The sequence below is a fragment of the Dryobates pubescens genome, chromosome 30 (genome assembly GCF_014839835.1).
Source record: "Dryobates pubescens isolate bDryPub1 chromosome 30, bDryPub1.pri, whole genome shotgun sequence".
Lineage (NCBI taxonomy): Eukaryota > Metazoa > Chordata > Aves > Piciformes > Picidae > Dryobates > Dryobates pubescens.
Window position 1 is genome coordinate 8228915 of NC_071641.1, and position 24723 is coordinate 8253637.

General features: G+C 50.9%; 1 protein-coding gene across 1 annotated transcript in view; it reads right to left on the bottom strand.

Moving 5' to 3' along the window:
* Positions 1-24723, bottom strand: part of CDH23 (cadherin related 23) — a 334982-nt gene that overhangs the window by 121790 nt on the left and 188469 nt on the right. The window contains exons 10-11 of the mRNA XM_054174778.1: positions 15121-15233; positions 10991-11179 (exon numbers count right to left, since the gene is read on the bottom strand). Coding sequence (XP_054030753.1) covers positions 10991-11179; positions 15121-15233 — 302 coding nt within the window. The remainder of the gene's footprint in view (positions 1-10990; positions 11180-15120; positions 15234-24723) is intronic.

Below are 24723 nucleotides of genomic sequence, written 5' to 3' on the forward strand. Positions count from 1 at the left end.
AAATTGGCTCCTTTGCCTTCCTTTAGAGGCATAAATTAAGGAGCAGCCTGCCAAGGCTTAGCAACCCTACGACGATAAACCCGTCCGCACGCGCCCAACATCCCAAACAAATGGAGCCATAAAGAAGGCAGCTCCGGAGGGGAAGTTCGCTGCTGCAGCAGAGCTGGGATGGGGCCACTCGGTTCCCATGCTGTGGTAGTTTTAGAAGCATAGAATCATAGAGTTGTCAGGGTTGGAAAGGATCTCAAGGCTCAGCCAGTTCAAATCCCCCTACCATGGGCAGGGACACCTTACACCACAGCAGGTTGCTCACAGCCACCTCCAGCCTGGCTGCAAACACCTCCAGGCAGGAGGCTTCCACCACCTCCCTGGGCAACCTGTGCCAGTCTCTTGCCACTCTCATGGTAAAGAATTTCTTCCTAACATCCAATCTCAATCTACCCATTTCTAGTTTTGCTCCATTCTTCCCAGTCCTATCACTCCCTGACACCCTCAAAAGTCTCTCCCCAGCTTTCTTGTAGCCCCCTTCAGATACTGGAAGGCCACAACCAGGTCTCCTCAGAGCCTTCTCTTCTCCAGACTGAACAACCCCAACTCCTTCAGTCTGTCCTCCTAGGAGAGGAGCTCCAGCCCTCTGCTCATCCTCATGGCCCTTCTCTGGACACATTCCAGCACCTCCAGATCCTTCCTGTACTTGGGCCTCCAGAACTGGATGCAGTACTCCAGGTGATGTCTCACCAGAGCAGAGTGGAGGGGGAGAATCACCTCCCTCAACCTGCTGGCTATGCTTCTCTTGCTGCAGCCCAGGATGTGATTGGCTTTCTGGGCTGCAAGTGCACACTGGCTGTGTCTAGAAAATTGTTCCACTGATCTTGAGCAGACTGTGGTAGAATGTAAATAAATCACCATTGGATGCAAAAGGGGAAATAATGATAAGGTCTAAATAATCCCATTGGACAGATTACCAACATAGGTTGGTTGTGTACACTAACTTTCTCTCTCTTTGGCTTCTTTGCTCTAGCAGATATTAGCTCCTGGTTTCTGCTGGCTTTGCTGCCCTTGTGTGGTGAGGTGAAAATTCCTCCTCCCAATTAAACTGAAATGCAATGAATATGTACAAAATAAACAGGATTTACAACCTTTACAACCTTTATAAACAGCACAAGAACCACTCCCTGGCCAAAAAACCACAGGGGAGCTAATAGCTTTCCCTTCCCTGCTCCCCTCCTTATCCCCCTGGACACAAAGGGATAAGAGAAAGAGCAGAGAATTGTTTTTTAGTACATAGCCAAAACAAAGAACACAGCCAAGGGTCAACAAAGCCAAGCAGAAGCAAGTTAGTGTCTCCCAGAGTGGGGAAGCTGAAGGCAGAGAGGTAGCTTACATCACCAGCCTTATGTTTGTTATCTGTCCAATGGGATTGTTTAGAACTTAGCATTATTCTCCTTCTTACACCCAACAGTGATTTCTTTACATTCTACCACTTTCTGCTCCTTGGCTGCATTACTCTGTCGTGGCTAAGTACTAACAAACAACCCTCTGCTCTTTCTCTTGTCCCATGTACAGGAGGAAGGGAAGGGAGCAGGGAGAGAAGGGAGCAGGGAGGGAAGGGAGCAGGGAAGCAAGGGAGCAGGGAGAGAAGGGAGCAGGGTGGGAAGGGAACAGTGAAGCAAGGGAGCAGGGAAGCAAGGGAGCAGGGAAGCCAGGGAGCAGTGAGGGAAGGGAACAGTGAAGCAAGGGAGCAGGGAAGCAAGGGAGCAGGGAAGCAAGGGAGCAGGGAGAGAAGGGAGCAGGGAGGGAAGGGAACAGTGAAGCAAGGGAGCAGGGAGAGAAGGGAGCAGGGAGGCAAGGGAGCAGTGAGGGAAGGGAACAGTGAAGCAAGGGAGCAGGGAAGCAAGGGAGCAGGGAAGCAAGGGAGCAGGGAGAGAAGGGAGCAGGGAGGGGGAAGCTGTTAGTAGCCCCCTGATTTTGTCTGGGGGGGGAGGGGGTGTCTTGTGTTGTAAATATATGCAAATATTGTGTATTTTGCACATATTTGTTGTATTCCATATTTCTAGCTTGTAGTTTTGCTTGTAGATACAGCTTCATTTGCTTTCCAACTGAGCTGCTCTGGCAATTTTCTCTTGGGGGTGGAGGGGAAATTTCCAACCCACCACACGTGCCAGGGAGTGGGGCCAGCCCTCACCGGGGCCCGAGGCTGCCGCCGCCTCCTTCAGCTGGCAATCAAACCTCCTCCCAGCCGTAGCCAGTGCCTCAACTGATGGAAATTTCGTGTCAATTCAGCTAAAAGACAACAGGAGCTGCAGTTGGGCATAATGATGACTTTGTTCTTCACGTGCGGATCCCTCGGAGCATGTAATAGGAGCCGCCTGGTGTCCCCCCGCCGCCACCGCGCCCGCATCAACCTCATGCCGCCGCCTGACTTCCAAATGAGCGACTGCGGGACTCAGCTACCACGAGTGCTTCGCCTTTGAGCGATTTGTGATGGGCCTCCTTGCCAGCCCCGTGTGCTCAACAGCCCACCTCCCTGGGCAGCACATTCCAATGACGAACGACTCGCTCGGTGAAGAACTTTCTCCTCACCTCGAGTCTAAACCTCCCCTGGCGCAGCTTGAGACTGTGTCCCCTTGTTCTGGTGCTGGTTGCCTGGCAGAAGAGAACAACCCCTTCCTGGCTACAACCACCTTTCAGGGAGTTGGAGAGGGCAATGAGGTCACTCCTGAGCCTCCTCTTCTCCAGGCTAAGCAACCCCAGCTCCCTCAGCCTCTCCTCCCAGGGCTGTGCTCAAGGCCTCTCCCCAGCCTTGTTGCCCTTCTCTGGACACGATCAAGAGTCTCAATGTCCTTCTTAAACTGAGGGACCCAGAACTGGACACAGGACTCAAGGTGTGGCCTAACCAATGCAGAGTCCAGGGGCACAATGATTTCCCTGCTCCTGCTGGCCACACTATTCCTCATGCAGGCCAGGATGCCATTGGCCCTCTTGGCCACCTGGGCACACTGCTGGCTCATGTTTAGGTGGCTGTCAACCAGCACCCCCAGGTCCCTCTCTGTTTAGGAGCTCTCAGCCACTCTGACCCCAGCCTGTAGCTCTGCATGGGGTTGCCATGGCCAAAGTGCAGCACCTGGCACTTGGATGTGTTGAATGCCATCCCATTGGACTCTGCCTATCTGTCCAGTTGGTCGAGGTCCCTCTTCACCCATGCCACTCCCTGAAGTCACTGAGCTGCACAGGTAGGTTGCTGGCCTGCAACCATTTTTGGCAAAAAGTGAGCTAGATTTGGGGAAAGCAGTCTGGAAGCCTCAGTGTTCTTCTCTTCATAGGATTATTTAGATTGGAAAAGATCTTTCAGATCATCCACTCCAACCATTACCCCAGCACTGCCAAGTCCATCACTAAACCATGTCCTTCAGCACTACATCTGCATGGCTTTTAAATCCCTCCAGGGATGGGCATTCCACCACTACCCTGGGCAGCCTGGTCTAGGCCTTAACCACCTTTTGGGGGATGATATGTTTTCCTAATATTCAACCTAAATCTCTCCTGGCACTACCTGAGCCCTTTTTCCTCTTGGGAGAGGAGACCAACCCCCACCTTGCTACAACCTCCTTTCAGGTCGTTGTAGAGAGTGAGGTCTCCCCTCATCCCCCTGCATATACCAAGCTGCCTTTGCTTCCCTCTATTCCAGCTCAGCTGCAGCTATCCATTCCAAAATGAAGGGCTTTGATATTCAGAAGAACAAACCCCAGCCTAACTCCAGCTTTCCTGCCAGCCATTTGCTAAGCATAGCCTATTCCCTACAAAAAGCTGAGGGGTGGTTAATATCCCTCCTTCCAGGCAAGTTTGCAAAGAAAAGAAAGTGCTGAGAGTTCAGGAGTGGTGGAGGGAGAAGGGGAGTTAAAAAAGAAGTTTTTCATTTTGAACAGAAATTAGTGCCTCTTTGGAGAGCTTGGATACCTTATACCTGGTTCTAGCTAGTCGGAGACAAACAAAGCTTAATCCTTCCTTTGAATCACAAGGCATAAAGAGGGTTATTCTCTCCACCCACTTCAAGGCATTTACCTCAAGTGCTTTGAACAGCCTCTCCGTGAGTTGCTTGCTTCTCTCCTGCTGCCCAGCCAGCCTCAGCCTCCCAGCACCCACTGCACACTCAGATGAGCACCACAGCATGTATAACCCTTTCGAGGGCTCACTGGGCATGGGACCATCTCCCCTGCATCCCTAAAGACCTCAGCAGGGTCACAAGTGAGGCAACATGGAGAGAAGCCAGCTCCAGGAACACCTTATAGAGGCCTTCTGGTACCTGAAGGGAGCCTATAAGAAAGCTGGGAAGGGACTTTTTATAAGGGTTTATAGTGATGAAGGAGAACGGAAAGATGGAAAAAGGGAGATTCAGACTGGATATTAGGAAGAAAGTCTTTGCAGCGAGGGTGGTGAGACCCTGGCACAGGTTTTCCAGGGAGCTGGTGGATTCTCCTTCCCTGGGGGTGTTCAAGGCCACATTGGACAGGGCTTTGGGCAACCTGGTCTAGTGGCAGGTGTCCCTGCCCACAGCAGGTGGGGCTGGAACTAGACGATCTTTGAGATCACTTCCAACCCGAAGCAATCTACGATTCCACGCCTGGGCAAAACGCTGCCCGACATTTCTGATCCTCTTCCCCTCACTGGCAGCCCTTTTCTCCCATCTTTCTGTCCATCCTAAGTGGCAGTCCTTGCCCACTCTCCCCCTCCCAAAGGAGTTTTCGCCTTCCTCGCTCTCCCCAGGTTATCTGCTGAATTCCACACACGCCTGCACAGACGGGATCAATCCGAGGCTGCCTCGCCTTCAGCTTATCTCTGCTCCAAATGATTGATTTTCCCTCTTTAAGGGTAATTTGCTGGTGAATTCCATGTATTGCAAAAACCCCTGTGAAATCTAATTCAGCCCGACTGGCAGCTGGCACTTTGGGGGAGAGAATACTTGAGCGCCGTCAATTCCCCTTTACAGTTCCTCGTTGTGTAGATCATATTTATAGTGCACGTGCCTGTCATCTGCATAGAGATGCTCTGGGTGATTCATATACTGCACCTGCACACGCATGGGCACGCAGGACATCCTTCTGGGAGCCTCTCAGCTTGCTTTTTATGCAACAAACACAGCATGTTCCCGTGGCCTAGGGGTTTAGGGTTCCCCCCCCCACCCCCCAATTCCCTTTTGTTTTGTTTTGTCTTCTTTTAGTTCGGGTTTTTTTTTTGGTTGGTGGTGTTGTTGGATGTTTGTTTTTTTTTAATTCCCCATTTATCTTGCTCAATATGCTTATTCTGAATGATCTTCAAATGTCAGCCCATCACACTCGTGCTTTTTGTACAGCCTCTGCCCTTTTCTTCCTCTTCAGTCAACCGTGTTGAGGAAAATCGAGTGAGAGCCACGGTAGAAGGGCTCTGTGTTCTCCGGCGTCCCCTGGGAAAGTACAGGGCTGTTTCTTCTAATATACCTCTGTGGACCTTGCAGCAATATGAAACTCAAATAGGGGAAGCCCTGAAGGATGGCCTGCTCCTTCTCCTGCATGGCCAACATGGCCAATCCTTGTCTTCTCCCTAAAGCACTGCTTCGAGGCACCAAGATGCAAAGCACGTGCAGAGAGGATCTCCAGTCTGTTCCCCTCACTCCAGCTCATCTGCTGAAGCTACACAGCCCTTTGAATTAGAATAGCATAGCATAGCATAGCATAGAATAGCATAGCATAGAATGGAATAGCATAGAATGGAATAGCATAGCATAGCATAGCATAGCATAGCATAGAATAGAATAGAATAGACCAGGTTGGAAGAGACCTTCGAGATCATCGCATCTAACCTATCACCCAACACCATCTAATCAACTAACCCATGGCACCAAGCACCCCATCCAGTCTCCTCCTAAACACCTCCAGTGATGGTGACTCCACCACCTCCCCAGGCAGCCCATTCCAATGAGCAATCACTCTCTCTATGAAGAATTTCTTCCTAACATCCAGTCTAAACCTCCCCTGGTGCAGCCTGAGACTGTGTCCTCTTGTTCTGGTGCTGGTTGCCTGGGAGAAGAGACCAGCCCCCACCTGGCTACAACCTCCCTTCAGGTAGTCATAAAGAGCAATTAGCACAGGTTTATTCCACAGCTCCAGGTTGCTCTCAGCCTGGAAATTAACCTTGCTGTAAAAGTTTACGTCTTGATTTGTCCCTGCTGACCTATCACAGCCTGACTGAGAGGAGAACCTGACCCCAGCCTGGGAGAGTATAAATGGTCTTCTGCAGCGTCCAGCTGACTATAGGCTCAGTCTAAATGCCAGCAAACTTTTACAGGCTGTCACAAACAGCTCTCAGGCAGCTTTGGAAAGATATTCCAGAGGTTTGCTGTCTATCTGGCAGAGAGAAACTCAGCTGCACAGAGGTTAATGTATTTTCTTTCACAGAAAAAATGATTGGCCTTTCGAATGGGCTGCCCAAGCTGGTGGAGTCACTGCCTCTGGAGGTGTTTAAGAAGAGACTGGATGAGGCCCTTGGTGCCATGGTTTAGTTGATTAGATGGTCTTGGGTGATAGGTTGGACTTGATGACCTCGAAGGTCCTTTCCAACCTGGTTAATTCTGTGATGCTGTGACCCTGTGTACTGATTTCTCCTGCACCCAAGAATGCAAAAAGGAAACACAAGTCATCCAGTTCAACACCCCTTGGCTGTATCTTGAATCCATGTCTGGGGCCATCTCACCTGAATCACACAGAATCACAGAGTCACCAAGGTTGGAAGGGACCTCAAAGATCATCAAGTCCAACCTGTCACCACAGACCTTATGACTAAACCAAGTGCCACGTCCGATACCCTCTTGAACACCACCAGGGATGGTGACTCCACCACCTCCCTGGGCAACACATTCCAATGGCCAATTACTCTTTCCGTGAAGAACTTTCTCCTCACCTCCAGCCTAAACTTCCCCTGGCACAACTTGAGACTGTGTCCTCTTATTCTGGTGCTGGTTGCCTGGGAGAAGAGACCAACCCCCACCTGGCTATAACCTCCCTTCAGGTAGTTGTGGACAGCAAGAAGGTCTCCCCTGAGCCTCCTCTTCTCCAGGCTAAGCAACCCCAGCTCCCTCAGCCTCTCCTCACAAGGCTGTGCTCGAGGCCTCTCCCCAGCCTCGTTGCCCTTCTCTGGACACCTTCAAGTGTCTCAATGTCCTTCCTAAACTGAGGGGCCCAGCTTCCCTTTGCACCTTGCAGCTAGCTCCTCTTGGAAAAAGACCATGACCATGGTTGAGGGATGGCATCTCTGGGTTTGCAAGGGACAGACCCAGAGGAAAGGTTTTCTCCTCGGAGGCCCCCTGCTTAGGTACCTTGTCTGAGCTGTTAATGCCAGCCCAGCTCCAGAAAGGCACTTTAAACACCGAGGTAAATTTAAGCTTTTGAACATGGCCTTGTGTGCAACATAAATACATTCTATGCAACTTCAATACATTCTGAAGTGCTTGGCTGAATTGTTTAACCTAACTCCTTCAAAAAAAAAGAAAAGGCAATCATTGAAGTTTGTGTAAAACACACCAGAAGAAAGAAAGACCTGAAGCCCACCACTTAAAAAGGCGGCGTGGGGCCGGTTACAAAACACCCTCTTGCTTAACGGCCTCGGCAGCCCACGCAGGGTGTTTTCAGAGCCAGACCCACATTGCAGCCCTTTCTCCAGCTCTGCAAAGACACAGCCAGGATGTGATGGCAAGCAGGTTCCTCAAGGCCACCCAGTCCCACCGGGCCCCCTCGTGGGGCAAGGTTCAGGCGCGCACCGCAGCATCCAAACAGGACCTCAATGAGCGTGGGGGTTAAAGGAACCTGATGTCCAGATTGGGCTGGAGGGGGGTCAGAACACGGCTGGAGGGCTTGGCTCAGGGAAGAAACCGAGCTGCCAGAGCGCTCTCCCAGGACTGAAGAACATGGGCTGAGACAAGAGACAAAAAACTCCAGCAAAATGATCTTCCTGAGGACTCCAGCTTTGATTTCGTATGTCTCTATCCATCTGCTCTCATTTATTTATTTAGATGCTCTCCCCAGAGACATCTATAACTCTCTTCTTGTTTTCCTTTGCCCCTTACACAAATGAATCATGTCATCCCCAGCATGAAGGCCGTGCTGGCGAAATAGCTTCTGTCAGCCACGTCCTCACTCGCATCCCTGCCTGAAGACCTTGGCCCTCGCTGGCCCATTCCTCTGCCGCTGCACCCACAGAGAGCCCGGGGAGCCTGGCACTCCCTCGGCTGCCTCACAAATCCACATGGTTTGCAAAAGCCATTTACAAAGCCCAGCTGTCACGAGGCACTTGAATGGCCAAAATATCACCATCTGCCAACAACCTTCCCTTTCTCTAAGGTTTCTAGGGAAATTCTGGGGGTCTTGGGACTATCTATAAACACACTGCCCAGGAAGCACTGCTAGAACAAGCCTGGCTGCAGATGCACTTCCCTGTCTATCTCACATACATCTTTTTTTATGACCTGGATATCACAGGATTACAGGATGTCAGGGGTTGGAAGGGATCCAAAGAGATCATCGAGTCCAACCCCCCCCTGCCAGAGCAGGACCATATAATCTAGCTCAGGTCACAGAGGAATGCCTCCCCCCATTTTCCCCCCACCTCAGCCCCCCAAGTGCTACCTAGATGGTTAATTCACTTGCAAGCACCCAGGAGGTGAAATAAGAAAGATCTACTGCAGGATAATGCTGAAAACCCCCCTCCAATAATTGCTTATAACTTTCCTCCCTCCAGATATTCCAAGACATCATCTCTCCTGCGCTTCTTATCAGTGAAAATAATGCCACGGTCAAAGCAATCTCTGCTAATATGACAGCCTCCAAAGATAGGTACAGTGAAAAACTCTTTCAGACTTCCCTAGGCATGAGAGGTCCTTCTCTCAGCAGTTTAAAAAATCCCAGCCAATTCTTTTGGGGAGATCTGGAGGGGTGGGGGGGAAGTTAAAGAAACAGATCAAAAGATTGAGTCTATTTGTGTGTGTGTGGTGCTGGCACTATGGGGAAGGCAAGGCTGAGTTTTGGGGGTTTGGTTTTCTTTCTTTTTTTTGCCCTCCCATTTCAAAATCAGCGAGGCTGAGAAGTGAATCCTTGAATGGGAGTCACTCTTGTCAAAAGGAGCTCTTCACCACAGATAATGGCAGATCCTTCACCCTTCTGGCACGGGCAGAAGCGTCGCGATGCCCTTCAGGAAGGGATCTGCTGACGTCTCGCAGAGAGCACGGCAGCAGATCTCTGTTCAGCAGCTCTCCTCAGCATCTGTCACAGCCACATCTTCCTTATTAGCAATTGACATTTGCAAGAAAAAGCAAGTCTCTTTATCTGCTTAATAGCTCATCTGCCCCTCTTCAGGCTGAACTCTTGGCTGGTGACAGCACGTCACAAGTAGGTTATTAGTTCTGTGTCATAAGCACCTCACACCCCCTCCCCCCCAAAAAAAGCAGGGGGGGAAGGAAAAAGAAGGCATTTCTGGGTGGCTTTATAAGATGCAGTCAGCTCCACCCAGGGCTGGGGGAAAGAAAATGCATCATCCTACGGAGGTATTCAAGGATAATTGAGGGGCTGGAGCACTGCCCTTTGAGGAGAAGCTGAGAGCCCTGGGGCTGGTTAGTCTGGAGAGGGGATTTAATCAATGTTTATAAATATCTGAGGGCTGGGGGTCAAGAGGGAGGGGCAGGCTCTGCTCACTTGCACCTTGTGATAGACAAGGGGCAATGGATATAAACTACAGTACAGGAGGTTCCACCTCAACATGAGGAGGAACTTCTTCACTGTAAAGAGCACTAGAACAGGCTGCCCAGGGGGGTTGTGGAGCCTCCTTCTCTGGAGACTTTGCAGCCCCATCTGGATGTGTTCCTGTATGACCCGTGCTGGATTCTATGGTCCTGCTTTGGCAGGGGGGGGTTGGACTTGGTGATCTCTGGAGGAGGTCCCTCCCAACCCCTAACATCCTGTGATCCTGTGATTTCACAGCCAGCAAAGGCAGCTGAGAAGATGCCCATTTTAACTGACCCACCAGGATCCTGTGGGGTGAGGGGAGGCGCTGCGTTTTGTACGGCTCAGTGCTGTCACATTGTTTACTTGAAGCATCAGGAAAACATCCTGAGAATGCCTTTTATCCTGACAAACTCCCTCCCCTCATCTCTTGCTCGGGCTGAAGAGGAATAGGGCCAGCAGGAGCCTGTTTGCCAGAGCCTTTCCGAGGGATTTTGGCAAGTTCACCATGAGGTGTCAGCACTGGTTTGAAGCAGACACCATACAGCGTGGCAGGATTGGAGGGCAGCGGCGCACGGAAGCAGCCAGACGTGAACTGCACAAGTCAAATAATCAGAGTAATTGAAGGCTGCAAGCCCAAGGCTGGGAAACATGCTGCAGTCCCTCCATGGGGCATGGACCAGTGCATAATGAACAGGAGCTCCAGCAACACAAGCGAGGAACAAGCCTCCAATGCTCCTGGCTTGTTTGTGGTCTCCCAGTCCCTGCTGCTCTTCCTCCCGCCCCACGCTAGCTAGCGGTTGTCTCTTGCCTCCTCCCTGACAGCATCAGTGCCCAGCCCTGCCTGCACAGAGAGTCTGGAGGTCCTTTCTTTCCTCTCCCTGGGAGCCCAGCAGAAAAGCCCCTCCCTTTCTAAACCAAACTGGCACAGAAGTATCCGACAGGAGCCCTCAAAAGCGAGAGGGAATCAGCATCCCACACAATCCTATTTTCTGCCTCTCAGTGGCCGTGCAATCCTGATGGCATTAAAGCAGTGCCTGAGCTCTTCTGGGGAGGGCATCTGCACTCAGGGTACCCAGCAAACAGGGCCACAGCAGCAGTAAGAGCTGTAAAAGTGAGTGTCAGGACAACCATGCTCCTCACCACAGCTTCATCAATGACTTATCCATCCCTGCAGCCCTCCAAACCACACCAAGCGCCACCCCGCAATGGATGGACGGAAGAACCCGCAGACAGGCATCTCTCACCTCATCTTTGTCCTGCACCTGGATGAAGAGGGGAAGGGCAAAGCCCACCTGGGCCAGCTCTGTGATGGACACGCTGTACTCTGAGCTGTTGAACTCGGGTGCATTGTCATTGAGGTCAATGACCAGGATGTTGAAGGTGGTGGTGACGGTGGCATTGGAGGGCGTGCGGTCATCGTTCAGTTCTGTCGCCTACGAGGAGAGAAGACAACAGGAGACAGGCTTTGTTCTCAAAGAAGAAATGCCAGGGGAACTGGGAGTGCTGTGATTAGAGAATCTGTCAGCTTTTGCTTCCTCCACTGGGCCAAGGAAGGATGATCAGTCGGTTCTGCCATCGCCCCTACACCTTGAGCACCTTTCCACACTGCTGACACAACAGGGAAGATGATCAGAAGGCTGGAGCACCTCCCCTATGAAGACAGGCTGAGAGAGCTGGGGCTCTCTTTCAGCCTGGGAATGAGAAGGCTCCAGGGAGACTTTATTGTGGCCTTTCAGTACTTAAAGGGGCAGATAAGAAAGGTGGAGAGAGACATTTTACAAGGGTATGCAGTGATAGAACATGAGGGAATGGCTTTAAGCTGAGAGATGGTAGATTTACACTAGATGTAAGGAAGAAATGAGGGTGGTGGGAAACTGGAATGCATTGCCTAGAGAGGCTGTAGATGCCCCCTCCCTGGGAGTGTCCAAAGCCAGGCTGGATGAGACTTCAATCAACCTGGTCCAGTGGAAGGTGTCCCCATGCATGGCAGGGGGATTAGAACTAAATGACCTTTAATGTCCCTTCCCATCCAAATCTTTCTCTGATTCTGTGTTGACCCAACTCTTCCATCACCCATGCTTCAGACACACAGCACTCTTGCCCACTGTCCTGGATGTTTAACATTTCCTATCTGATGGTTGTGGCCAAGTTGTCCCTAGCCCCTGCCATGCAATAGGTTGCCAGGACTCTGAGTCACACTGGGGACCTGCTAGGCCATTTCCCTGCCACAAACATTTAAACCAAAAGATTCCCTCATGAGACCTGGGGGGGTAGTCCTCAAAATAAGGAAAGCCACCATGGAGCAAAGGGCATTCCTTTATTTTCAGCTCTGCCACCTCCTGTGGTGTGGCCAGGAGCAGGGAGCTAAGCACTACAGTACTACTGAAGGGACAAAAAAGGAAAACAACAACCCAAAACTAGGGCAAGAGAGGAAAACAAGATTTAGACCTCAAAATAGGGTTTGGTAACCAGTGTCTAAATGCAGAGCTGAGTCATGACTCCGTATCACACCTCTGACTTGAGAAGCATAGCCAGCAGGTCGAGGGAGGTGATTCCCCCCCTCTGCTCTGCTCTGGAGAGACCCCACCTGGAGTACTGCATCCAGTTCTGGAGCCCCTAGCACAGGAAGGATCTAGAGGTGCTGGAAGGCGTCCAGAGAAGGGCCAGAAGGATGATCTTTGAGGTCTCTTCCAACCTTGGTGATACTGTGATACTGTGATCAGAGAGCTGGTGCACCTCTCCTATGAGGACAGACAGAGAGTTGGGGCTGTTCAGTCTGGAGAAGAGAAGGCTCCAAGGAGATCTTCTTGTGGCCTTCCAGTATCTGAAGGGGGCTACAAAAAGCTGGGGAGGGACTTTTGAGGGTGTCAGGGAGTGATAGGACTGGGGGGAATGGAGCAAAACTAGAAACGGGTAGATTCAGATTGGATGTTAGGAAGAAGTTCTTCTCCATGAGGGTGGTAAGAGACCAGAAGAGGTTGCCCTGGGAGGTAGTGGAATCCTCCTGCCTGGAGGTTTTTGCAGCCAGGCTGGAGGTGGCTGTGAGCAACCTGCTGTAGTGTGAGGTGTCCCTGGCCATGGCAGGGGGGTTGGAACTGGCTGCTCCTTGAGGTCCCTTCCAACCCCGACAATTCTGTGATTCCATGACTTTAATTCTCCTCTCTCCCAACAGGAGAGAGTGCAGATTTTACTGCCAGAGAAGCAAGACTTGTGAAGCTGCTTGTTGTTTTTCTCTTTTGAAGCAGAGTCCCTCCTCTTGTCCTCTGGATAATCTTTGCTTTGCTGTGGGCAGGGGAAAAGCGACGCTAAGGCGACCCACCACGGCTCATTGCTATTCACTGCTTCTGCACACAACAGCAGAACAGGCTGATCTGAACAAGGAGCAATCCAGCTGTATTTTCACTCTGTGCTCCAGGACGAGAGCAGCAGAGAACATTTTGGGTCCTGGGGATGTGGGACTCACAGAGCTGGCATTTGGGGGGGGGGGGGGGGGTGGGAAGGGAGGAGAAAGGGGGGGAAAAAAAAAGGCAGCTAAGTTTGTGGGGAGAGGAAATAAAAATCTGTCTGCTCAACAGCCTATAGTTAGAAGTCCATTAGCATGCAGGCAGGGGAATGGGCAAGTTTTCAGGTGCCCAAACCTTTCCAAGATTAACCAGATATTTTTGTCCCCATTAAAAACCCAGACAATCCTCTCTCTCTCTCTCTTGGTTTCTACTGGATTGAAACGAGAAGAGCCCAAACCAAGACACACACCAGGGATAGATGCAGATCTCTTCCCCCTGCATAAAGCCCCACAGTATGACCTGTGCCCAGGAGTAGCAGGGGGGGTTATTTCTTGTCCCTTTGACCCCTCCCAGCAAAGCATTGCACTTCCCAAAATGTGATGGTGATGTGGTGGCTCCTGCCCTCCCAATCAATGGCCCTTCCTACAATGCTGATTTTTCCCCACCCTGCCTGGCCCGGCAGAATCTATACTTCTAAATGTGTTTCCAACCAGCTGCCCAGCTTGGTATTGATTTTAATTACAGGGCTGTGAGCAGAGCTGGGGAGCTGCTCTCAGGTGGGGCTGGTGGGGTTGGAAGACCACGCTCCAGTGCTTTCTCTTGACGAGGCAACTTTCAGCATCGCTCCCTCCCCGTCTCCCAGGCAGACAGTGCCCTGCTACACCACTGCCTGCTGACATGACAAAGACATTCCTGGGTTTTTTGGAAGGGAAGACACCGTTGTGGAAAACCTGGAAGATGTACCAGGGCTTGCTGGATGTTAGCAGAGCCCCTGGCAGGCTCTGGGAAGGGGCTGGTTGGGGGCCCTGCTGTTTTCCAGCGGGATGTGGGGCTTCTGCCAGGCCTTCCCGAAGCTCACGTGGCAACCTGCTCCATTCCAGAGAGCCATGAGGATAAAAGTGTGGAATGACAGAAAGGGGTTGGAAGCTAGGGATAAAAAGGATGCCCAAAGGGACTGGGAGGTTAAAAGGTGTCTTGCCACCTGCTTTGGGCTGCCCACTCCCTCTCAGTCTACCGTCACATCTGACATTCCCCCTGCCTTCAGCCTACCACTACCTTTACACTTCCTACCCCCTTTTGGACCTACCACTCCCTTTGGGCCTCCCTCCTCCTCTCTCCCCCTTTGGGCACCCCTCTCTCTCTGGGTCCACTAATGCCTTGGGATTGCTGTCTTCTTTGGACTTACCATTTCCTTTTGGCCTCCCACCACCTTTTTTGCCTATCACTTCCTTTTGGCCTCAAAACTTCTTCTGGACTCCAGTTGTCTTTTGGCCTCCCATCTTCTCTTATCCTCCCACCTCCTTTAGCTTCCCTCCACTTTTAAGCCTCCCACAACTTTGGACCTCCCATCCCCTTTGGGTGTCCCATCTATTTGCAGCCTACCATCTCCTTTTGGCCTCCCACTCCCTTTAGACCTTGGGCCTTCCACCACCATTGGGCATCCCACCCCCTTTACACTGAGTCACAGATTGACAGGGGTGAGAAGGGGCATCTGTGCATCTTCCAGTCCAAACACTGCCTGCCCACAGGAGCAACATAGAATCATAGAATCAACCAGGTTGGAAAAGACCTCAGAGATCATCAAGTCCAACCTATTACCTAATACCTAACACCTCCTGACAACTAAACCATGGCTCCAAGTGCCACATCCAATCCTTTTTTGAACACCTCCAGGGATGGTGACTCCACCACCTCCCTGGGCAGCACATCCCAATGGCCAATCTCTCTTTCTGGGAAGAGCTTTCTCCTCACCTCCAGCCTAAACTTCCCCTGGCACAGCTTGAGACTGAGAGAGGGTTTGCTCTCCACAAGGAAGATGCCCTCCCTATCCTGCTCATCCATAAAGCACACCCAGATGGAGGAGGTCTCACCTTCACTGTGAGGATGAATCCAGCGCTGTAGAAAGGGTTTTCCCGGTCCAGTGGCCCATTCAGGGTTAAAGCTCCACTGATGTAGTCCAGTGCAAAGATGCTGTTGGTGTTACCTGAGGGGAAAAAAAGACCAAACAGCCAGCTTGAGCACAAGCAGTTGCTCAGAAGATGCCAAAACTGATGCCAAACAGTCCTGGGAAAGACCCAGAGAGGGAAATGTGAGGGTATGAAGCTCATCCCTCACTGGTCTCCATGCATGACCTGACCTGGTGTTTCAAAGAGAGGTTTTACAGAGCTGGGCACAAGCTGCAGTGGTCTGGGTGAACCTTGCACATTATCTCAACGTGCTTTAAAATATGGTCCTCTGTTGGTCCTTTTAAAATATGGTCCTCTATTGGTCCTTTCCTTCTCTCCCCCACCCCAACTCAGGACTCAAAACGGTGCCTTCCTTCCAGCAGCTGATGAAGTGATGCATGCTGCAGGCAGCTGAAGAGCTTCCAGCCTTTTGGTTATTAAAATATGCAATGGCAAATTCTCCCCTCTGTCCAACCACCTGCTCTCAGGGGGCACTATGTCCCTGGGGTGGGCATGGCTTCACTCTTAAAGTTCACAGAATCAGTCAGGGTTGGAAGGGACCACAAGGATCACCTAGTTCCAACCCCCACCTCACACTACAGCAGGCTGGCCAGAGCCTCATCCAGCCTGGTCTTAAACACCTCCAGGGATGGGGTTAAGGGACATCAATCCAGGTTAACCAGAGGAAGGTGCAGACAGACCATGCTCACAATTAAATCTTTGTGTAACAAGTGGAGCTTCTTGCCAAAGGGTGCTGAGGATGATGAAAGTCCACACACCTTCAAGGGGAGGCTGGGGAGTTTAAAGGAAGGAAAGAAGGAAAGAAAGAAGGAAAGAAAGAAGGAAAGAAAGAAGGAAAGAAAGAAGGAAAGAAAGAAGGAAAGAAAGAAGGAAAGAAAGAAAAAAGAAGGAAAGAAAGAAGGAAAGAAAGAAAGAAGGAAAGAAAGAAAGAAAGAGAGAAAGAGAGAAAGAAAGAAAGAAAGAGAGAAAGAAAGAAAGAAAGAGAGAAAGAAAGAAAGAAAGAAGGAGAGAAAGAAAGAAAGAAAAAGAAAGCAAGAAAGAAAGAGAGAAAGAGAAAGAAAGAGAGAAAGAAAGAGAGAGAGAAAGAGAGAGAGAAAGAAAGAGAGAAAGAGAGAAAGAGAGAAAGAAAGAGAGAAAGAGAGAAAGAAAGAAAAAGAAAAAGAAAAAGAAAGAAAGAAAGCAAGAAAGCAAGCAAGCAAGAAAGAAAGAAAGAAAGAAAGAAAGAAAAAGAAATGAAAGAAAAAAAGAGAAAGAAAGAGAGAAAGAAGGAAGGAAAGAAATATGTCTAATTTCAGAGAAGCCACATGTAGCTCAGGAATGTTGGTAGCTGGATGCATTCAGAGGCAGGGAGATATTAAGGTAAGTATTACAAAGCACTTCACAGTGTGATAGAATGGGAGGGGGTGGAAGGGACCTCTGAAGATCATCCAGTCTAATCCCCTACTAAAGCAGGTACACCTCGAGCAGGTTGCATAGGAACAAGTCACAGAATCACAGAATCACCAAGGTTGGAAGAGACCTCCAGATGGGTTTGGAAGCCTTCCAGGGAAGGAGACTCCACAACCTCTCTGGGCAGCCTGTTACAGCACTTATCACAGAATCATAGAACATTAGGGGTTGGAAGGGACCTTGAAAGCTCATTCAGTCCACCCCCCCTGCCAGAGCAGGGGGTCAGCTAGAGTAGGTCCCACAGGAATGCATCCAGTTGGGTTTTGAAAGTCTCCAGAGAAGGAGACTCCACAGCCTCTCTGGGCAGCCTGTTTCAGGGTTCTGTCACCCTCACAGTGATTTTTTTTCCCTTCTGTTGCCATGGCACATCCTCTGCCCCTTGTGCTATCATTGGACATCACTGAGCAGAGCCTGGCTCCATCCTCCTGACGCTGCCCTGCCCATCCTTATAAACATGAGTGAGGACACCCCTGAGCCTCCTCTTCTCCAAGCTAAAGATCTCCACGCTCCTGCCATGTGTTGACCCCACACAGCTGCCTTGTTTTCTTCTACTTAAGCCAAATTTGGCCTTAGGTGCAAGCAGCCAGACAAGGTGTCATGGGTGGCTGTGCTGCCTCCATCAAACATCCTAACCACTGCCCCTGGAATTAGACACCCAGAGAGGATTAAGACAACATTTGAGTCTCACAGCCAGCAGATGCTAGGAAGACGAAGGTGCAGCCCCAGGAATGCCCCTCCGACGGTCCCAGGTGCTCAGCCTGTCACACAGACAAAGAGGAGCAGTTGGTACATGGAGCCTGGGACACCTGACACTGGCCTGACACAATACCAGAGGAGGCTGCTGAATTAATGACCAAGGAGGTTATGCACAGGCATATGGCCACCCACAGCACTCCCCTCACCCTCTCCCGGTGTGCCAAAAGCCCTGAGCTGGCCCCAAAGCGGAGCGAGGAAACCCTGTGGGTAGGCTACACTCATCCCAGTCACGAATAAAAACAGCCCTCCTGTCTTCTCAGTACATCTCAGCAGCAAGGAAACACACACAACATTTGTCATTTCCCTGGAAGGGAGCTGCAAGACACATCTGCTGCTGCGCCGAGTTGTTTTCCCATCGCTCACCATCCACCTCACTGCCTTCCAATCCCCTGTTCAACCATGACCTGCACCTTCCGTGTGGTGGACAAAACTTCCAGGTCTGGCTCTCTCTCCCACCCAGCCCTGGGAGCCTTCATGAGCCCTGGGAGCTGGCTGCCAGCACCTCCTCTCCCTCCCAGAGCCCTAAGTGCCATAGCACCTTTCTCCTCCAGTTCTGGGCCCCTCAGTTTAGGAAAGATGTTGAGATGCTGGAAGGTGTCCAGAGAAGGGCAACAAAGCTGGGGAGGGGTCTGGAGCACAGCCCTGTGAGGAGAGGCTGAGGGAGCTGGGGTTGCTTAGCCTGCAGAAGAGGAGGCTCAGGGGAAACCTTCTTGCTCTCTCCAGCTGCCTGAAGGAAGGTTCTAGCCAGGTGGGGGTTGGTCTCTACTCCCAGGCAACCAGCACCAGAACAAGAGGACACAGTCTCAAGCTGTGCCAGGGGAGGTTTCGGCTGGATGTTAGGAAGAAGTTCTTCATAGAGAGAGTGATTGGCCATTGGGATGTGCTGCCCAGGGAGGTGGTGGAGTCACCATCCCTGGAGGTGTTTAGGAGGAGACTTGATGGGGTGCTTTGTGCCATGGTTTAGTTGATTAGGTGGTGTTGGATGATAGGTTGGACTTGATGATCTCGAAGGTCTCTTCCAACCTGGTCTAGTCTAGTCTAGTCTAGTCTATTCCATTCTGTTCCATTCCATTCCATTCCATCCCATTCTATTCTAGGTACAAAGTTACTCCTGGGGAAATTTCAATTGGATGCCAGAAGAAAATTGTTTCCCATGAGAACAGCTGGACTTTGGAATCATCTCCCAGGGGAAGCAGTGAGTTCCTCTGCACTGGACAGTTTTAAGACTTAACTTGAGAGGGTGGCTGGGCCATCTCAGTCAGACAATGCCATCACCTAGAAAGGTTGGACCAGATGATCCCAAGGGTCCCTTCCAACCTGGCACTCTGTGATACAGGCAGAGCCTTTACAACTTCCTCTTGGACCAAATGCTTCCCATTTCTGTCCTTGCTCCTCTCTTCTCTCCATCTTCAGTGGCTCATTGACTGCTAGCCAGCTTAATGACCTGATGCATGGCTACTTAAAATATTAGCAGCAGCTGCCTTGCCTTTTTTTCCCCCCAGTCTAACTCTTGAGGCCACACATGGAGATCTCCTGTCTCCTCCCTTGGCCAATCCCCCTCTTTAAATCTTGGCTTCCATCCTTAGTTGTGTCATTTGTGACTAACTCTCGAGGCAGCTCCTGATGCCACCTTTGAAGGACGCTCCATGAGACCTACTGAATCAGGCTGCAAGGTGTTTGGAGGTTTCAGGATGCCATGTTGCCATGGCAAAGCCAGTGCCTCAGGAGGATCTTGGTACACTCCTCCTTGTAGGAAGTGTAATAAGATATCCTTTTAATTACAAAAATAGCATTCTGCTAACAGGAAGCCACAAAGGCAGAGGCCAACAGATTTCAGAGGAACTAGAATCATAGAATGGTTCTGGTTGGAAGAGGCCAGCAGCACCAAGTCCACCACTAAAACATGGCCCTCAGCACCACATCTCAGTGGCTGTTAAATTCCTCCAGGATGGGGGCTCCACCATTCCCTGGACAGCTTGTTCCAGGGCTTCCCAACCTTCTAGGGAAGACTTTTTTTCCCTCCTACTCTCCAACCTAAACCTGCCCTGGCACAATTTGAGGCCATTTCCTCTCATCCTTGTCATTCTCCTCATAGAATCATAGAATCAACCAGGTTGCAAAAGACCTCAGGGATTACCAAATCCAACCTATTACCTAGTACCTAACACCTCCTGACAACTAAACCATGGCTCCAAATGCCACATCCAATCTTCTTTTGAACACCTGCAGGGATGGTGACTCCACCACCTCCCTGGGCTGCACCTTCCAACTGCTAACAGCTCTCTCTGGGAAGAGAACTGTGGATACACAGGCAGCAGGAGCCCCTACATCCACCACAGCTGGCCAGGCTACTGAGAAGGCAGGGCTTACAGGATCACAGGATATTAGAGGTTGGGACCTCTGGAGATCATTGAGTCCAACCCCCCCTGCCAGAGCAGGACCATAGAATCCAGCACAGGTCACACAGGAACACATCCAGATGGGGCTGGAAAGTCTCCAGAGAAGCAGCATCCACAACCTCTCTGGGCAGCCTGTTGCAGTGCTGTGTGACCCTCACAGTGAGGAAGTTCCTCCTCATGTTGAGGTGGAACCTCCTGTGCTGTGGCTTCTATCCATTGTCCCTTGTCCTAAGTGAGCAGAGCCTGTCCCTTCCTTCCTGACCCCCCGCCCTCAGATATTTATGAGCACTGATTGGATCCACTCTCAGCCTTCTTCTCTCCACACTGAACAGCCTCAGGACTCTCAGCCTCTCCTCACAGGGCAGTGCTGCAGTCCCTTCATCATCCTTGTAGCCCTCTCTTGGACTCTCTCCAGCAGATCCCTGTCCCTCTTGAACTGGGAAGCCCAGAGCTGGATGCAATAGTCCAGGTGAGGTCTCAGCAGGGCAAAGTAGAGAGGCAGGAGAACCTCCCTGGATCTGCTGGACACACTCCTCTTAATTCCCCCCCCAGGATCCCATTGGCCTTCTTGGCTACAAGGGCACGTGGCTGTCCCATGGAGAACTTCTTATCCAGCAGGACTCCCAGGTCCTTCTCCACCGGGCAGATCGCCCCCCCTCCAACCTCTGCTGGCCCAATTTATTCTTCCTTGATGCAAGACTCTGCACTTATCCCTTTTGAACCTCATTAGGTCCCTCTTTGCTCAGCTCTCCACTCAGTCCAAGCCTGGCCAGGCAGGGCTGGGTTGCTGGAGCCCATTCAGAGTGTTTTTCCAGGCTCATCGAGGAACGGATGGTGGCATAGGCAGCAACCTGGAGAAGCACTGCTATAACGAGGGGTTTTATAGCTGCACACCATAATGTTTAATTGCCCTCAGCCAATGCTCTCATGGTTTAAAAAGGCCATTAAAAATGCTGGCTCTGACCCAGGAGAAGAAAAAAAGAAAAGGAAAAAGGAAAACCAAAAAAGACATTGAAGTCTCCTCCTCCCTCCCAACCCCTCTGGCCTTTCAGCATGGATCAGTTTCCTGGGAGGAAGAGATGCTCAGCTGTGGTGGGTTGAAAATTCCACATCCCCCCCCCCCCAACATCAACTCTGCCAGCCCAGCCCAGCTGGAAGCAAATGAAAGCTCTATTTCCAGGCAAAACATCTACAATGGAATGCAGTGAAGATGCACAAAATATACAGGATTGACAATAGTTACAACTAACAAACAGCACAAGAACCCCCCTTGGTCAAAGAGAGGGGAAGCTATGGGCTTCTCCTTTTCTGCCCTCCTCTACCCCCCTGTACAGAAGAACAGACAAGAGAAAGGAGCAGAGAAGTTAATACCAAAACAGTGCACCCAAGGTCAAGCAAAAGCAAGTTAGTGTCTATACAGAGCGAAGAAGTGAGGAGAGAAGAGGAGAGAAGAGGAGAGAAGAGGAGAGAAGAGGAGAGCAGAGGAGAGCAGAGGAGAGCAGAGGAGAGAAGAGGAGAGAAGAGGAGAGAAGAGGAGAGAAGAGGAGAGAAGAGGAGAGAAAAGGAGAGAAAAGGAGAGAAGAGGAGAGAAGAGGAGAGAAGAGGAGAGAAGAGGAGAGAAGAGGAGAGAAGAGGAGAGAAGAGGAGAAAAGAGAGAAGAGGAGAGAAGAGGAGAGAAGAGGAGAGAAGAGGAGAGAAGAGGAGAGAAGAGAAATGAAATTGTTTTGGTACAACCAATCTTATGGGGGATTGTTTGGAATCATCTTTATTTTCCTTTTCATACCCAGTAGTGATTTATTTACATTTCACTACTTCTCTGCTCAAGATCTGTGAAAAATTTTAAAGGCATAGTCTAAAACTACCACATCAGCTCTAGTGAGTAGGATAGGATAGGATAGGGTAGGGTAGGGTAGGATAGGATAGGGTAGGGTAGGATAGGATAGGGTAGGGTAGGATAGGGTAGGGTAGGGTAGGGTAGGGTAGGGTAGGGTAGGGTAGACTAGACTAGACTAGACTAGAATAGAACAGAACAGAACAGAATAGAATAGAATAGAATAGAATAGAATAGAATAGAATAGACCAGACCAGGTTGGAAAAGACCTTAGAGATCATCAAGTCCAACCTATCCCCCAGCACCATCTAATCAAGTAAACCATGGCACCAAGCACCCCATCAAGTTTCCTCCTAAACACCTCCAATGATGGTGACTCCACCACCTCCCTGGGCAGCACATTCCAATGGCCAATCTCTCTCTCTATGAAGAACTTCTTCCTAACATCCAGCCTGAACCTCCCCTGGCACAGCTTGAGACTGTGTCCTCTTGTTCTGGTGCTGGTTGCCTGGGAGTAGAGACCAACCCCCACCTGGCTACAACCTCCCTGCAGGGAGTTGGAAAGAGCAATGAGGTCTCCCCTGAGCCTCCTCTTCTCCAGGCTAAGCAACCCCAGCTCCCTCAGCCTCTCCTCACAGGGCTGTGCTCGAGGCCTCTCCCCAGCTTTGTTGCCCTTCTCTGGACACCTTCCAGCATCTCAGCACCTTTCCTAGAGTGCTGCAGAGCCCTGGGCTTGCTGAGCCGCTCAGCTCGGAGCGGATGACTTTCATGAGATGTGAAAGGGGAACCCATCACACACCTTGCGCTGGATAATTTATTAATCAAAATGTGCTCCGTCAGGGCTCCTCGGGCACCGAAATAGATGCTGTTGGATGTGGTTCAGGGAGTCAGCAACAGACACAGTTATCACTGTATAAATAGTCCGTCAGCTGCTCTGACCACCTCGCTGCTCCTCTTCACCTTGAGTTTCTGCCCCTCTGTGATTCGCAGGGAGGCACGCCAGGGCAGATCACAGAATTGTCAGGGTTGGAAGGGACCCCAAGGCTCAGCCAGTTCCAACCCCTCTGCCATGCCCAGGGACACCTCACACTACAGCAGGTTGCTCACAGCCACCTCCACCCTGGCCTTATAAACCTCCAGGCAGGAGGCTTCCACCACCTCCCTGGGCAACCTGTGCCAGGCTCTCACCACCCTCATGGGGAACAACTTCTTCCTCACAGCCAATCTCAATCTACCCATTTCTAGTTTTGCTCAATTCCCCCCAGTCCTATCACTCCCTGACACCCTCAAAAGTCCCTCCCCAACTCTCTTGTAGCCCCATTCAGATACTGGAAGGCCACAAGAAGGTCTCCTTGCAGCGTCCTCTTCTCCAGACTGAACAGCCCCAACTCTCTCAGTCTGTCCTCCTAGGAGAGGAGCTCCAGCCCTCTGCTCATCCATACATTGCCTCAGGGTTAAATACAAAGGGAAAATGTTATTTCCAAAGGAGAAGAGGTTATTACAACCAGAGCCTTATTTCCTTGCTCTTTGTGAAATGAAGATGCACTAGAAAACAGCACCTGTTCCTCCTGCCCTGGTCCTTGGGTTGCTCTTAGAAACATCAAACAGTCTGGGTTGGAAGGGACTTCCAAAGGTCACCTGCTCCAATCCTCTTGCAGTCAGCAGGGCCATCCTCAACTAGATGAGGTTGCCCAGGGTCCTGTCCAGCCTCACCTTGAATATCTTCAGGGGTAGGACCTCAACCAGCTCCCTGGGCATCTGCTTGCCAGGAGATGCAGCTCTGTGTGGGACGAGCGCTTGCAGCCCGGAGCTGCGTGCCGGCGCTCCTCTGCCTCACGCCTGCTCTGCAACCAGGCATTTTTTGGTAGCTTTCCCAAAAGAATTCTTTAATTGCCCATTCTAACACAGGCAGCAGAATTTCTGATCTCATAGAGCCACAAAAGAAGCTGGGATTAACTGGGAATTTTTAGAACCCAGCATACAGTAGGAGAAAATAAACAGGAAAGATTTATCACCCGAGGTGCAGTTCCCCCTCCTGAAGCCCCCAGGAGCTGGGTGCCAGAGAGGAGAACGGAGCCTGAAGAGTTTAAAGGTTCCTGCTCTGAGGGTAATTCATCACATGAAGGGATGCTGAGTCTTAGGCTACAACTTCTGTTCCCTAACATCATCTAAGATGCTCTCAGAGGGAAGAAGAATCACCAGTCCTGCCTGGCCTGGCTTTTTTTCTCTCCTACTTTTCCCTCCTGTCCGTGAATCCAACCCTAAAACCTGCTATGGGAGAGCAACCAACAGCAGGAGCATAGGATCATAGAATCAATAAGGTTGGAAAAGAGCTCAAAGATCAAGTCCAACCTGTCACCCAACACCTCATGACTCCTAAACCATGGCTCCAAGTGCCACATCCAATCCCCTCTTCAACACCTCCAGGGATGGGGAGTCCACCACCTCCCTGGGCAGCACATTCCGATGGCTAACAACTCTCTCTGGGAAGAACTTTCTCCTCACCTCCAGCCTAAACTTCCTCTGGCACAGCTTGAGACTGCGTCCTCTTGTTCTGGGGCTGATGCCTGGGAGAAGAGACCAACCCCCACCTGGCTACAACCTCCCTTCAGGTAGTTGTAGAGAGCAAGAAGGTCTCCCCTGAGCCTCCTCTTCTCCAGGTGAAAAAACCCCAGCTCCCTCAGCCTCTCCTCACAGGGCTGTGCTCAAGGCCTCTCCCCAGCCTCATTGCCCTTCTCTGGACACGTTCAAGAGTCTCTAAGTCCTTACTGAGTGAAGACACCAATGCAAAGCCATCAGGACAACATGAAAGGTGTACATTGTTACGCTCCCAGTAACAAGTCTGAATCAGCTTTTGACATAAACCCTGCATCTCCAGGCTCACTCCCTTCCAAAACAACCATCCATTAGAAACCATCTCAGACCCAGCTGTGTCCTCTGGCCCCAGCAGGAGCAGAGGCAGCACAGGTTTATCCTCCTCCAGCGGCTGCCAGCCTCCGGAATGCAAATTAAATCCCAGGAAGTTAGATAGGAGGTCCCAGAAGTGAAGCAAAAAAACCAACCCCACAACCC